General features: G+C 47.5%; 1 protein-coding gene and 1 long non-coding RNA gene across 5 annotated transcripts in view; one reads left to right on the forward strand and one right to left on the reverse strand.

The window, feature by feature from the left end:
• SLC20A2 (solute carrier family 20 member 2) overlaps positions 1 to 14510 on the reverse strand; it is a 115550-nt gene that overhangs the window by 18567 nt on the left and 82473 nt on the right. For all 4 annotated transcript variants that reach the window (XM_070781493.1, XM_070781494.1, XM_070781492.1 and 1 more), the window contains 3 exons: positions 8732 to 8848; positions 3726 to 3929; positions 1818 to 2385 (listed from right to left, as the gene is read on the reverse strand). In XM_070781493.1, coding sequence (XP_070637594.1) covers positions 1818 to 2385; positions 3726 to 3929; positions 8732 to 8848 — 889 coding nt within the window. The remainder of the gene's footprint in view (positions 1 to 1817; positions 2386 to 3725; positions 3930 to 8731; positions 8849 to 14510) is intronic.
• Positions 1799 to 6388, forward strand: LOC109553400 (uncharacterized). The gene is made up of 4 exons (XR_002180023.2): positions 1799 to 1899; positions 3418 to 3533; positions 5069 to 5187; positions 6155 to 6388. It is a non-coding gene; the product is annotated as an uncharacterized lncRNA (long non-coding RNA).

Here is a 14510-nt window from a genome sequence, read left to right on the forward strand (position 1 = left end):
CCTGGGTAGGGAAGATCCCTAGGAAAAAGAGAGTGGCTACCCATTCCAGTAATCTGGCCTGGAGAATTCTTTGGACAAAGCAGCCTGGCAGGCTACAGTCCATGGGGTCACAAAGCATCCCACATGACTGAGTAACTAACACTTTCACTTCCTTTCACTTAGGACTACAAAGGACTGTTCTGAGTAGGCCTGGAGTAAGTTACAAGTGCCTCAGCTCTGAGGACTGGTACACACTTAACACCCACTTGTTGAGTAAACAGAAGCCCCCTCCTCACTGCTACACTGTTATTTCTAAACCTTGCTTTCATCAGACTACATCCCTGCTCAAAAGCCTGAAGATCAGCCTCCAAACTGCAAACAGCTGCTCTACACTCTGGCCACCTGCGGCAGCTACCGCCTAGACTCTTCCTTGGCCTTGAAATGCTGTTTTGGGGTGTTCTGTTACTTTCCCAGGAGTATGCCTTTCTTGTCTCCTTAACTGGAACTTAGTTCTAAAGGAAAGGGATCCAATTCATAACGTGTTGCTGGTACCAGGCTTTCCATAAATAATTTGTGATAAGGAGGAGGAAGTGGGCTGGTGGTGGAGGGGAGTAAAAAATTATTAAGAGAGGACAGAACATAGTGACCCCAATAAAATAAGATGGCAATGCCTAGGTGACGCTGAGCAGAACATAAGCTGTCCAGGCCTCTTTGTGTGGCTAGAAGACATCTTTTAAAAAGAACAGAAATGCAGCTGCACATGGTGTAAAATGGAGTCATATAACTGGGCCAAAAAAATATAATGATGAAAAAAAAATAAAATAAAAAAATATATAAAATGATGGCACATTTCCCTCGTTTGGACGGAAACATTAGGCTGCATAATAACTATAATAGTGAAAATGTCTGGACATTGATTATGGGAAAGGACTGTTCTTATCTTATTATATAAGCACCTCCCCTTAATCCTCATAGAAATCTCCTGCGTTGGTACTAGTTTTACCCCCATTTCACAGATTGGGACACCAAGGCTTTGGAAAATTCAGTGACTGATCCGGATGCCTGGCCAGACTCTATGCACTCCTACACATTCTGGCCTGCATGCCCAGCTGACCTGAGCTCTCCATGCTCTTGCTAGTGATTCTTTCCGGAAAACCCACCAGGCACACTCCTGCCTTGGCCTTGCAGTGCTTTCCCCTCTTCCGGAAGGTTCTCCAAAGATGCCGTCATAGCTGTGCCCTCAGTCCCTGCAGGTGTCCCTTGGGGACCCTCCTGACTGGAGCGGCCATCCAACACAGCGGCCCCCGGGGTCTCCCACTTCCCCCTTCTGACACGCAACGCGGTCTGCTCCACTGCAGGAGCTATTTGCTCACATATGACCCTTGTACAACTTGGGGGAACCTGGGTACTTCTCTCTCTGCCTCAAAACCAAAAGGCACTGATGCCAAATGGCACTGGACTCCGGCTAGGGTAGGAAGCCGGGACAGCTTGGGCAGAATCAGGGCTCCAAGCCCAGCTCTACTGATTCCACCTGTTGTGATTTCTGACCCCAGGCCAACTCTCCCTGCATCTGGTTCACTCAAAGATCTGCGCGATGAAGATGCAGGTGCTGCACTTGTGGACAAAACCTGGCGTTGGCACACCCCGGGCAGTTGCCACCCGCGTGGTTCCAGGGTGGGCCAGGTATCTGCTGTGCCCGCCCCGCCTCCTCACCCTGACCCCGCCCCTCACCATCACCAGGCCCCTCCCCTCACCCCACCGCTTCACAAGACCACGCCCATCACCCATCCCCACCCCGGCCCCGCCCTGACCCGCCCCCGCCCCGCCCAAGTTCTGACCTCACATCATTTCCGCCATGCGCGAAGGAGCCGAAGCAGGCGGTGAGGACCTGCAGGAAGTGGAAGAGCAGGTGCACCTCGGGTGAGTCCTTCTCCTCCTTCTCCTCGTCCGCCGGGTCGTCGCGCGGCGGCTCGGGCTCGGCCAGTGGGGGCGCCAGCCGGACCTCCACGCCGCCCTCCTCGGCCTCGATCTCCGCCTCGGCCACAGCGTTGCAGTAGCTGGAGTAGCTGTCGTAGCGCAGCCGGCGGCGCGAGTAGGCCACGGCATCGGCCACCAGCTTCTCGCTGTCCTCGGGCGCGGGCGTGTCGCCGCGGCGTGTGGCCAGGCCGGGCAGCCCGCAGATGGCCGCCGTGTAGCACGTGTAGCTGTTGTTGCGCCGCAGCTGCCGCGGGGCCCCGTCGGCCGGCCGCTCGTCGCGGATGCGGTGCAGCAGGTCCTTGTAGAGCCCCGAGTCCTTGTGCACCGTGTGGTACACGTGGCCATCGGCCCGCGCCGTGCCGTCGAAGCCGAAGGTCCCGTTGGATACGGGCGACTTGGTGGTGCCGTGCGTCATGGACAGCGCCCGGCCTGTGGGGACAAACATAGACTGAGCCTGGCCTGCGGGGACAAGGGACAGACTGAGCCTGGCCTGAAGGGGACAAGGGATAGACTGAGCCCGTCCTGCAGAGACAAGGGACAGACTGAGTCCACGCCTGGGGTGCTGTGGGGCCACCATGTCAGCTCAGGAAGGCTGGACAGTGAGGGTTTTTGCATTTTCCCACCGTACTCTTTATTTTCCAACTTGACTAAGCAGGCCATGCAGTATGGTAAAAATAAAAAGGGAAACTTGGAAACATACAGCAAAGGGTAAAACTAACAACACGGCATGGCAGTTAAAAGACGATGCTGCACTCTCCTAAAATGCGGAAGCACTCTTTCCTTTTCCAGGAACGGGTAGGAGGAGGATCCGTATCAGGAGCTTATTTTACAGAAAACTTGCCCCATTTCCTGTGAGATACACACTCCAAGTGCTCCTTAAAAATAGGACACGAACCCACCTATGAAAGAGGAACAGTCACAGGGAGAGAACAGACCGGTTCTTGGGGCAGGAGGAATGGAGGAGGGATGGAGTGAGAGGCTGGGGCTAGCAGATGTAAGCTCATAGGAAGGATAAACAAGGTCCTACTGTACAGGGAACTATATTCAATATCCTGTAATAAACCCATAATGGAAAAGAATATTTTTTAAAAGGATGTGCATATATATATATATGTATACACACACATATATATCACTTTGCTGTACAGCAGAAGTTACCATGCTGTTTAATCAACCATATACTTCAATTAAAAAAAAAGGCTGGTGGACACAGTCAAAGGCGGTCTGTCAGATCAGTTGGCAGAGATCATTCTCTTTCTTGGCCAAGTTGCAGATCCAGCCTGGACCGCGGTGCCAGCACCCCTGCAGGGAGGCGGGCCTGGCAGAGGCAGGAGCTGGCCCATCACTGTCCACAAACACTGTGGGAGAGAGGACCCCCGCTACGGCCCTGATGGTTTCTGTGATTCTCTAGTGGGACTACCGCCCCGGTTCCAACGTCAGCTTTCTCTCTGCATCTCCCAGGAGGAAGGTGTTTGTATACAAAGCTGGATAAACTGATAATCCGATCTCCGGCAGTTAGTTGACTGCATGTGGAAGACACAGCTGAGGGGCCCAGAGATGCTGCTGGGAGACTGCAGGTAAATGGCTCTTGGAGGAAAGTCACGGGACAGGAACAAGCCTGGTCTGGGACTGACCAAACCCTGGGCCCTTCAGCCCCTGAGTTTTCTCTGGGGACACTTGTGTGCACTGGAGCCTCGTTGCCACATGCAGGCCAACTGTCCCCCCAAAACTGCTTCTGCCACGTGCCACCCCAGCCCCCAGGGACTTACCATATGGGGCCCGGGGGTGGTGACCCCCCGACATGCTTTCTGAGGTCCCCGAGGGATCCGCAGCTGAGCCCGTGAGGGGGACAGTGCTGTCATCGTGAGCCTTGGCACCTGGCAGCTCTTTAAATACTGGGGACTCCACTTCCTGAATTTTATTGAGACTTTCATCAGAGGCTCTTGATAAAGCACATTCTTTTTGTAATTTGCCTGAAGAAAATAAGAGTCATAACTGAAAATTTGGGAAGAGAATTCTTATTTTTGACGAATGAATATAAAAATAAACATTTATCGTGATACTTTCATACTTTGGGAACAAAAAATAAAAGGGAAAATAAAGTGGACAATTCAATCTGGGAAACAGGCTAGAAAATTCAGCTACGGAGGGAAAGATGGAGGCTCAGCCCTGAGTTATCTTATCCAAAAGCAACAAAAAAGACAGGATTAGATCTGATTCCCAAGGTAAACATTCTGTAAATTCTACAACCATCTAGACCGGCCTTCTGTTTTCTTAAACTGACCTCAGAATCACTGAAATGTTTATCCTTTTTGTCTTCATACATACTGTTAGGGTCTGTTTGCTTTTCTTCTGTTCAACAAGAGACTGCGCTCAGATTTCCTCAGGTCACCAAGTCTTAGAAAACAAGTAAATCATTTTCCTCAAAAGGAACAGAGAAATTCTGCTTACTTTGAAAAATCCTCTACTTTCAAAAGAAACCAGGGATTTTCAAAAAGTGGATTTGAAGCTGGAGTGCACTCTTGGTAATCAGATCTGGTATGTGGATTCCTGGTCTTGCTGCCTCACAGTTCCCTGAGGAAACAGCTAAGCTCTAACCTACCCAACCGACACGGACACGGTCTTCTCGGTTCCTCTGCCGGATACACTCATGCATCACCCTCGTTTCTGTATTTACCTAGACAGATCACTTCAGTCTCTGTTGTTGTTGTTGTTCAGTCACTCAGTTGTGTCCCGACTCTTTGTGACCCCATGGACTACAGCACACCAGGCTTCCCTGTCTTTCACCATCTCCCAGAGCTTGCTGAAACTCAGGTCCACTGAGTCGATGATGCCATCCAACCATCTCGACCTCTGTCGTCCCCTTCTCTTCCTGCCCTCAATCTTTATACCTCTATCTCTATATTTATCTAAATCTAAAAGACAGATTTAAAAAAAAAAAAAAACTAAGTTTGTTTACTACAAGAAATAAATAAAGGTACACACAGGTTTCTGACCTCAAGCTGCTTACAGTGTAGATGAGAAAAGTTAATATCTGTAAAGATTATAATAACAAATTTTTTAAACTGTGTTTTTTGGTTTGTTTTTTCTTGTTTTGGGCCACACTGTGCAGTTTGTCGGATCTTAGCTCCCCAACCAAGGATCAAACCTGGGCTTCTGCAGTGGAAGCATGGAGTCTTAACCACTGAACCATCAGGAAGTCCCCCCAAAATGTGTTAACGTGTGAAACAGGTATTACCATTTTCTGTATTTTATAAATGAGCAAATTGAGGCCCAGACAGACTGAATCACGGGGCTGAAGGTCACTCAGGCGGTAACATGCAGTCAGTTCACTGTCCACGCCCTTAGCCATAGTCTGTATTTAAATGAATAGAACAAGGTACCTATATGTTGAAATGTCAAAATACATGTCAATGGCCAAAAAAAAAATCTCTTGGCAAGCCAGACTGGGTAGTAATGTCATTTTCCTACTGTAACATTACAGCCTAAAGGTGGGAGCGAAGATTTCATGGTCCATAACTCAGGGAATTAGTGCAGGACAGGGAAGCCTTGGCGTGCTGCAGTTCATGGGGTCACAGAGTCGGACACGACTTAGCAACTGAACAACAACAATCAGAAAAAGCTTTAAACATCAAGAGCGTTCAAGTTTAGTTTATCACTCCCACTGGGGTTAAACCAGACAAGCAGGATGTTTAAGGTGGGGGGGTGGGGTTCCTTCTCAACCAAGAGCAGGGAGCGGCTACCCAGGAGAGGAAGAAGCAGCTGGATATGAATCCATCATAGTGTGAAATCGCTACTTAGTTTGAAGTTGTATGTACTAATGTAGTGTTTTAATTATTAGTTTTTAAAACTTGCACGTGGCAAACTGGCTCTGTGTGTGTAGAATTCTGATTCTAAAAAATGTCTAGGGATCTCACTGGTGGTCCAGTGGCTGGGACTTCACCTCCCAATGCAGGGTACACAGGTTCAATCCTTGGTCAGGGACCTAAGATCCCCACAAGATCCCACGTGCCTTGTGGCCAAAAAACCGAAACATAAAACAGAAGCAATATTGTAACAAATTCAATAGACTTTAAAAATAGTCCACGTTAAAAAAAAAAAAAAATCTTAAAAGTCCAGATTCCTGTAACGCCTACCCCTATAGTCAGGCCCTCTGCCCCAGCCCTTGACAACTACCGTCTGGTCTCTGTCCCTACAGATTTGCCTTTTCCAGATGTCATGTAAATGGAACCGGCTCCTCCGACGTGGCACGGTTAACGCGCCTGAGGTTCATCCACGCCGGTGCAGGCTCAGCAGCCCCCTCGTCTTCACTGCCGAGCAGCAGTCTAATATGTGGATGTATTTATTTCCATAAATACGTGTGTGTGTGTTCTGTGGATAATCCAGGCTTTTAGTTTTTGGTGATAGCAAATACAGCTGCTACAAATATTCATCTCCAGGCTTCTGTGTGAATTTAAATGTGCGTTTCTCTAGGGTAAACACCTAGGCGTGGGTAAGTGATTAACCTGATAAGAAACCATCAAACTCCTTTTGGTTCCCACCAGGAGTGCATGAATGAACATTCCAGCCACGCCTCATCCTTGTCAGCATTTAGCACTATCCTTTTTTTTTTTTTCTTAAAGCCATTAAAATAGATGTGTGGGAATACCTCATTGTGATTTTAATCTGTTTCTGATGTCGAGCAGCTTTTCATGTACTCATTTGCCATTCATGTATCTTTTTTTGGTGAAACAGCTATTTAAGTTTTTGTTTTAAATCAGGTTGTTTTCTGAGCTTTCTTCATATGTTCTGAATACAAGTCCTTTGTTGGAGGCCTTGCAAACACCTTCTCCCAGTCCGCAGCTTGTCTTTTCTCTTCATAGTGTTTCGTAGACGGCAACGGTTTCTAATTTTGATGAAGTGCAATTTACCAACTTCTTTTATGAACTGTGTTTTTGGTATCAAACCTAAACATTCTTTGCTCTACCCAAGGTCCCAAAAGTTTTCCTCTTTTTGCTTCCAAAGTTTCATAGTTTTCTATTTATACTTATGATGCATCTTGAGTTAATTTTTTTTTCCCCAAGGTGTTAGGCTTTAGGTCAAGGTTCTTTTTTTGGCATTTGATGCCCAGTTATCCCAGTATCATTGATTGTATCAGTGATTTTCAGCAACTGACTCTGTTGAAAATCACTTGGCCATATTTGCACGTCTGTTTCTGGACTTTATCCTGTTCTGTTAATCTAGGTGTTTATCCCTTCGCCAGTTCCACACTCTCCTGTAGCTTTTTGTGGCATGGGTCCTTCATCTTTACTCTTCTCCAAATTTGTTTTGGCCATTCCAGTCCCTTTCCCTATAAAATTTTTTAAATTAATGAATTGTTTCTTTTTGGCTATGTTGGGTCTTCGTTGCTGAGTGAGGGCTTCCTCTAGTTGCACCGATGGGGGAGGCGGGGCGTCCCTTCATTATGGCTCACAGGCTCAGCTGCTCTCGGCATGAGGGATCCTCCTAGGGTCCCGTCCCCTGCAATGGCAGGCTGACCACCAGGGAAGTCCTCCATATACATTTTTAAAGTGACTTGTCTAAATCTACAAAATATCCTGCTGGGATTTTTGTGCATTAAATGTACAGATTGATTTGAGAACGGACATCTTTCCGGTATTGAGCCTTCCCATCATAAGCATGGTAACGTCTCCTCGGTTGTTCAGTTTTTCTTTGAAATGTGGGTTTCAAATTCAGATATGTCCGGATCAAACCATGATTGTAAGGTACACTCTGAGGCCAAAAGGAAATACTTCTTTTCTTTTGTGAGCCCTGTAAAGCGTGTGGCCATAAGGCTTGGAATTCAGTCATGTTGCCAGTGACAGGAAAATAGCTGCTGCAGTTTTCTAAGCCAGGATCTTCTTTTTTAAAAAACTGCTTTCACAGAGGTATAATTTCCGTACGATGAAATTTATGCCTTTTAAAATGTGCAGGTAGATGACCTGTGACAAACGAATACAGACTATAACTACCCCCCAATTAAGACAGTCCTGCAAGGTTCCCTCCTGTGCCTGCAGAGCTCTGTTTTCTGTCCCTAAAGTGCCCTTCTGTCTCTAAAGCCCCCTCCTGTCCCTGCAGAGTCCCCCCACATCCCCTTCTGCAGTGACTCCAGCAGCCACTGGTTTCTGTGGCTGTGGACTGGTGCCCTCTGGAGCCCTGCAGGATGAGTTTGTTTGTGCGTGGCTCCTCCTGGGAGTTCACCCTCTTCATTGCTCCTCCGCCCTCTGCTGTATGAAGAGTTTGGTCATCCACCCACTTGTTAACGGGCCTGTGGCTTGTCTCCACTTCTTGGCTAGTATGACTTAATCTGTGTACGAGTCTCACTTCTTCTCTTGGATAAACACCTAGGGGTGGAATTACTTAAGTCATATGGTGAATGTTTGCTTAACTTCATAGGAAACTGCTAAACGAACTTTTCCCATCGTTGTACCAGTTTTTGTTTCACCAGAGATGCGTGGGAATTCCAGTTATCACACTCAGAATCTGCTCTTTTTACCTTTCACCATTCTTGAGGGAGGGCAGTGCTATGCTGCTGATTTGCTACCTGCCGTTACCCACGGCAACGAGGACCTCATTCTTACCAGGATCCCAAGTTATCCAGGAAAAGTCTGAGCCAGAAAGCAGGCAGGCGCCCTGAGACAGGGCCCGGCCTGACCGTGGTCGTGTTCCCTCTGGCACTTAGGATCACGGTGCATGATGCCTGCAGGCTTAGGAATCAGAGCCTTTGTGCAAATCAGAAGAACAGAAGAGCACTTACCTGTTATCTTCCTCCGCATCCACGGACACACAAAGAGCCACACGAAGAGGGCGAACAGCAGCGCGACCCCGAAGGAGATGAGGGCGATCGCCCACATGGGGAGGACCAGGCCCATCACTGGGGACAGAGGGGACACAGCTGTCACGGGACACGTCTCCAAGGCCGGGTGTGACATCCCCACTCCTGCCATGCGCTGGCCCTGAAGTGCATCATCTGGATTCTGTGTTTAATAAAACTCTCAGCCACAACACTGTGCTAGACTTCTTCTGGGGAACAAAGTCTTGTGTTTAAGACTCACGACTGGGACTTCCTGGGTGATGTGGTGGATAAGAATCCACCTCTCAGTGTAGGGGACATGGGCCCCTGGTCCAGGAAGACTCCACATGCCTCGGAGCAACTAAGCCTGTGTGCCACAACGACTGAGCCCATGCATCCTGCGGCCCGGTTGCTCTCGGGCACTAGAGCTCCTCAAGAGAAGCCACTGCAGTGAGAAGCCCATGTACCACGACAAGGAGTAGCCCCTCTCCACAAGTAGAGAAAGCCCACGACGAAGACCCGACGCAGCCAAATAAATGAATTATAAAATTGTAAAGAAATAATGGAGATGTACTATTTGCCTTGTGACTCTGTTGTTAACTCAGTGAGTAAGCTGATCATTAAAAAGTGACCAACTTGGCACAAACGACATATTAAGTTGGGAATAAACCCATTTACAGTATTATCTCAATACCTAAATTCCCGAGTGGACAAACGGGGGCAAGAAGGGGTCTGTCTTCCCTCCCGATGCCCGCCCCCGCCTCCCCAGGGCAGCCCGTAGCCCAGGGCTGCAGCGGCCACAGCAAGGCTGGCGGCCGCCTCTCTGGTTTCTCAATAGTCAGCAGCCCGGCTTTAAATGGACATGACGCTTGGACCACACACACAAACCTTTTTTAAAGTCAGCTTAAATTGAGAAACAGCAGACGCAGGAAGAGTCTGCTGCTCCGCTTTGTAACTGCTGGACAGCAGGGCATAAATTTCTTGGGAGAAACGTGCCTTCCTTGTTCCAGAAAGAGGAGAGTGACTCCCATCACTGGAGACCTGGCACCACCACCAAGATGGGTCTGCACAAACAGACCTTGCCACGCTGTCTTCTCTCCTGTTAGCTTCCTCCGTATGTTTCCTGGCCTCTTTCCATAATTTATCACCCTCTGTCAAAACGGTACATAAGTCCTGAAGTCTAACTGCTTCTCTGAGTGCTCATTTCTTTTCTGTGAAGGCTTTCATATGCATAAATAAACCCTTTTATTGTTTAAAAAAAAAAAAAGTCAGATAGAAAAGTGTTTTCAAAGGACACTGACTTTCAAGCTCAATTCTTCTTTCAAGGGCCAACTCATGGAATTACAACACATAAAAGCTTTTCACTGCTGTCCGGTCCAGCACACAGAGTTGCCATTCCCTCAGTCAAGAAAAAGGTGGAAGGTGGAGAGACATCAGGCTTCCCTGCCCTGCAGGGCCCCGAGCCCAGCTCCCCTGGTGACACAGGTGTGATGCAGACACTCACAGATGCCCCCTCGCACAGGCACAAGGCGACAGGCACGAGAGCACTCACTAGAGCACTGCCTGTAACAGGAAGAGTTTGTAAGACAAGTGATCCACGCATCATCATGGAAGCGTGGAGTCAGCGTGGCGCGTAGCATAAAATAAGGTCGAGATAAATGGACTGATAAGAAGAGATGCTCTTGTCTAGTCAAGTGAGAAAGGCCAGCGAGATCACGGTGTGTGCAGCACCACCCAACTTATGTCTAGAAGAGAAACACTGCCGTTTCCCCGCCACGGCCAAGTGTACACTCCTGAACAGATCGTAAAAGTTCTGGGAAGAACCAGCGGTCACTCCTGTGGAGGGATGGGAAACAGGAGGGGTCTCTCCCTGTGCTGTACACTATCCATCTTAAGCACAAGGCCACCCACCCGGCATCTCACTCCCAAGCCCGAGGCCTTCAGCACTATACCACATTCTTTCTAAATAGAAGGAGAGAAGGGCTCTTAGTCACAAGCACATGGATAATGACAAAAACAGAGAAGGCAAAGAAAAAAAAACTGTAAAAAAACTTCAATAACTTGAAAAGCAGAAACTCAGTCATTTGGGAAGCAAAATCAGGTCTATGTATCTGCTTGTTCGTTTGCTAAAGGCTCCTATAGCACTTACTTTCTGCTTTCATACTGCTAACTTTGAAAATTTATAATAAGCACACACTTTTGTAAATTGTTAAACTTTTTTTAAAGTTTGAAATAAATGAACTGTTTAAAACTCTGCTCTTAAATAAACCTCTAATGCTGCAGGCTTTGTTACTATTAACTGTTCTTTTTTTTTAAATATAAAACTGACTTTCTTTTTTTCCATTATTTTTTTCATTGGCATATAATTGCTCACTGTTAACCATTCTATAAAAAGTAAGGGTGGCTCAGACGGTAAAGAATCCACCTGCAGTGCAGGAGACCTGAGTCTGATCCCTGGGTTGGGAAGATCCCCTGGAGAAGGGAATGGCAACCCACTCCAGTATTCTTGCCTGGAGAATCCCATGGACAGAGGAGCCTGAAGGGCTACAGTCCATAAGGTTGCAAAGAGTTGGACAAGAACCATTCTCTCTCTCTCTCTCTCTCTCTCTCTCTCTCTCTCTCTCTGTCTATATATATATATATATATATATATAAATCAACTGAAAATTATTCAGGTAAGGTATTATTAGACATTTTGGTAATGGTAAGAGGGAGAATGGGTAGTTAATACTCTAAATGGGGAGTCAGGATTAGCATATACAAGTATGGAAAGTAAGAACCAGAATCACCCAGCCTTGGCACCGTGGAAGGGTCACTGGTGGGAGCAGACACTCAGTAGCCAGGCGGCTCCACCATCCAGCACCCGGACACGCCAGCAAGCAAGGCCCCACATGGGGCTGCGCTGGGGCGGCCGGCAGCCCCACCCCAGCCCTGGCTCTGTCTCCGGATCCAGGCTTGGAGCTGCTTATAAAACCACTCAGGCTGACCTCACTCGGCCGTGCCTGTGGCTGGGGCTCCCCGCTTCTGCTCTGTGTCTGCGTGTCAGTGTCCGGACACGGGGAAGGACCACGCCGATGTGGTTTCTTGCTGAACTGAATGGTAACTGTTAATTACCAACATCAAACCAACTGCGGCTTAAAACTACCTGGCATTTGAAGAGTCCTCCCCGTCTGCTTTGCGACTTCTGGTTGAGCTGATGATGAACTTGACACTTGGGCTACTTTGGCCTCACCACCTTAACCTGATCCAAGACAGGTGAGCTCTGGATCCTGGGGGAGGGGCATGAAGCCCGGGAGCTGGAGAGATGAGTGTCTGAACGAGTGGACACTGTTGCTCCCAGGCCCCCTTCTCCTCCATCCCCTCTGAGCAGAGCCCACAGCAGGGCAGAGCAGGGCCGCTCCATGTGCTCCTTCCAGGCCATCTCTGTACTGAAGTTACACAGGCTCCGGAGGGCATCAGGACCCACACCCGAAAGGGACAGGCTGAGGCTGGCTACACTCAAGGCTCACAACGCTTCGCGGGGATGATGAGCCACAAGGTCACCTGCTCCTGAACCGTTACCATCACGACCGCCTTCACCATCGGTTTGGCCTAGAAAGTGGCCAGGAAGCTCCGGAGCCACCCTCTGAGTCACAGGACTGGATGGAAGATCAGAGGGTGAGGGGGCGGGAGACACGGGAAAAAAGCCAGGGGTGGGGCAAGATGGCGAAGAGCAAAGGAACCAGGAAGATGGGTGAGTTGCTGATGGTGAGAAAGAGAGAGAGAGGAACAGAATGGGGACTGGATCTTACTGAACTATTCCAGCAGTTTAGCAAATTAACAGCATCAAGAGCACACACCAGCATGAACATATATACAAAAGAGAAACAGACCCACAGACATAGAAAATAAACGTCTGCTTATAAAGGGGAAAGGAGGGAGGAATAAACCAGGAGTTTGGGATTAACAGATATACACTATGCGTACTCAGTCGCTTCAGTCGGGTCTTGACTCTGCGACCCCATGGACTGTAGCCCGCCAGGCTCCTCTGTCCATGGGGTTCTCCAGGCAAGAATACTGGAGTGGGTTGCCATTCCCTTCTCCAGGGGATCGTCCCGATCCAGGGATCAAACCTGCATCTCTTAGGTCTCCTGCATTGGCAGGCGGATTCTTTACCACTAGAGCTACCTGGGAAGCCCAGCAGATACACATTACTATATATAAAATAGATAAGCCACAAGGACCTATTACATAGCATAGGAAACTATACTCAACATTATATAATAACCTATAAGGTTAAATCTTAAAGGGAAAAGAACCTGAAAAAGAATACATATGGTATATAATACACGATATTACACATTAAGAGTATGTGGGAACACATGTATACCTGTGGCAGAATCATGTTGATGTATGGCAAAACCAATACAATACTGTAAAGTAATTAACCTCTAATTAAAATAAATTTATATTAAAAAAATAAAAGTATATTATATAATATTATATGCTTAATATGTAATTATATAATTATATTAAGTTATATAATTTATATTATATATGACTTATATATTATGTACTTATATAGTTATGTATTTATATGTTATACATGTTATGTATTACATGTGTTAGGCATATGTATATAACCCTGATTAACTGTGCTGTACACCTGAAACAAATACAACACTGTAAATCAACTATGCTCCGATTAAAAAAAAAAGAGCAGCACGACTTACTTTCAAAGCCTCATGCAAGAGATGCTGACTAATAGTTATGGGACCCAGCTCTAACTTGTACGAAATATACAGAAGCCAAGTTTCACGGATAAAAAAATCAATGAAATGCAAAAATCCAGCACAGAAAAGCCCTTCAATCAATGTATTTTCAGGGGAAAACTTTTTTCCTTCTGAAAATTCAAGGTAGACTTTTTTACAATAAAATTTTTGACAAAAATACTTGGTACTGAGTGGCCTTCCTGCTAGGGTCTCAGATTATCCTCGGATAAGATGCTCAAGAGGGCGCTGAGGCTCGGCCGCACCCGGGGGAGGCAAAGTAGGGCACAGCTTGGGCCTGAACTGCTCCGTCCCTCGGCCAGGAGCGGCGGCCAGGAGCCCGCACTGGGCGCGCGGAAGCCCAGGCCTGGCTCCAGCCCTCAGTAGCCTTTTATGTCCAGCTCTTTCATTTTCTGAACAGCAAAGATATGATGAATAGTGATTCAGCTCAAACCTCAGGCATCCTTGCAATTCTCTCCCAAACCCCCTGAAGATCAGAATATCCAACGGACTTGGGGAGGAAGTACAGAGAACCGTTAGACCCACTCATGGTCTTCCGGAGTCCTTTCTTTTTGGTACAGCGCTTATTTTTCACGTACAACTATCACTGTTAAAATCTGATGCTTTGAACATGTTGGTCTACAACAAAACCCAAACTAGTGACTCCATTTATTAGCGAAGAGAGGACTAGTAAAAAGCGATTCTACAGATGAGGTCCACGTGGCGTGTGTGTGTTAGTTACCGCGGGAAAATGAGGCTTCTCCAGACCCCTCCGGCTCGAGCCCATGTTAGTCCCTTACACCTCTCACCCACCTCGCCAGCACCCTCTCTTCTCCCTTTCTCTGGTTGAATTTTATAAATAATACAAGATTAAAAAAGATCAGCCATAGATAATCAACCCGCCCTACCTACTGTACAGCACAGGGACCTCTGCTCAATATCCTGTACTAACCTGTATGGGAAAAGAATCTGAAGGAAAACAGATTCATGTATAA

The sequence above is a fragment of the Bos indicus genome, chromosome 27 (assembly GCF_029378745.1).
Source record: "Bos indicus isolate NIAB-ARS_2022 breed Sahiwal x Tharparkar chromosome 27, NIAB-ARS_B.indTharparkar_mat_pri_1.0, whole genome shotgun sequence".
NCBI classification, from domain to species: Eukaryota; Metazoa; Chordata; class Mammalia; order Artiodactyla; family Bovidae; genus Bos; species Bos indicus.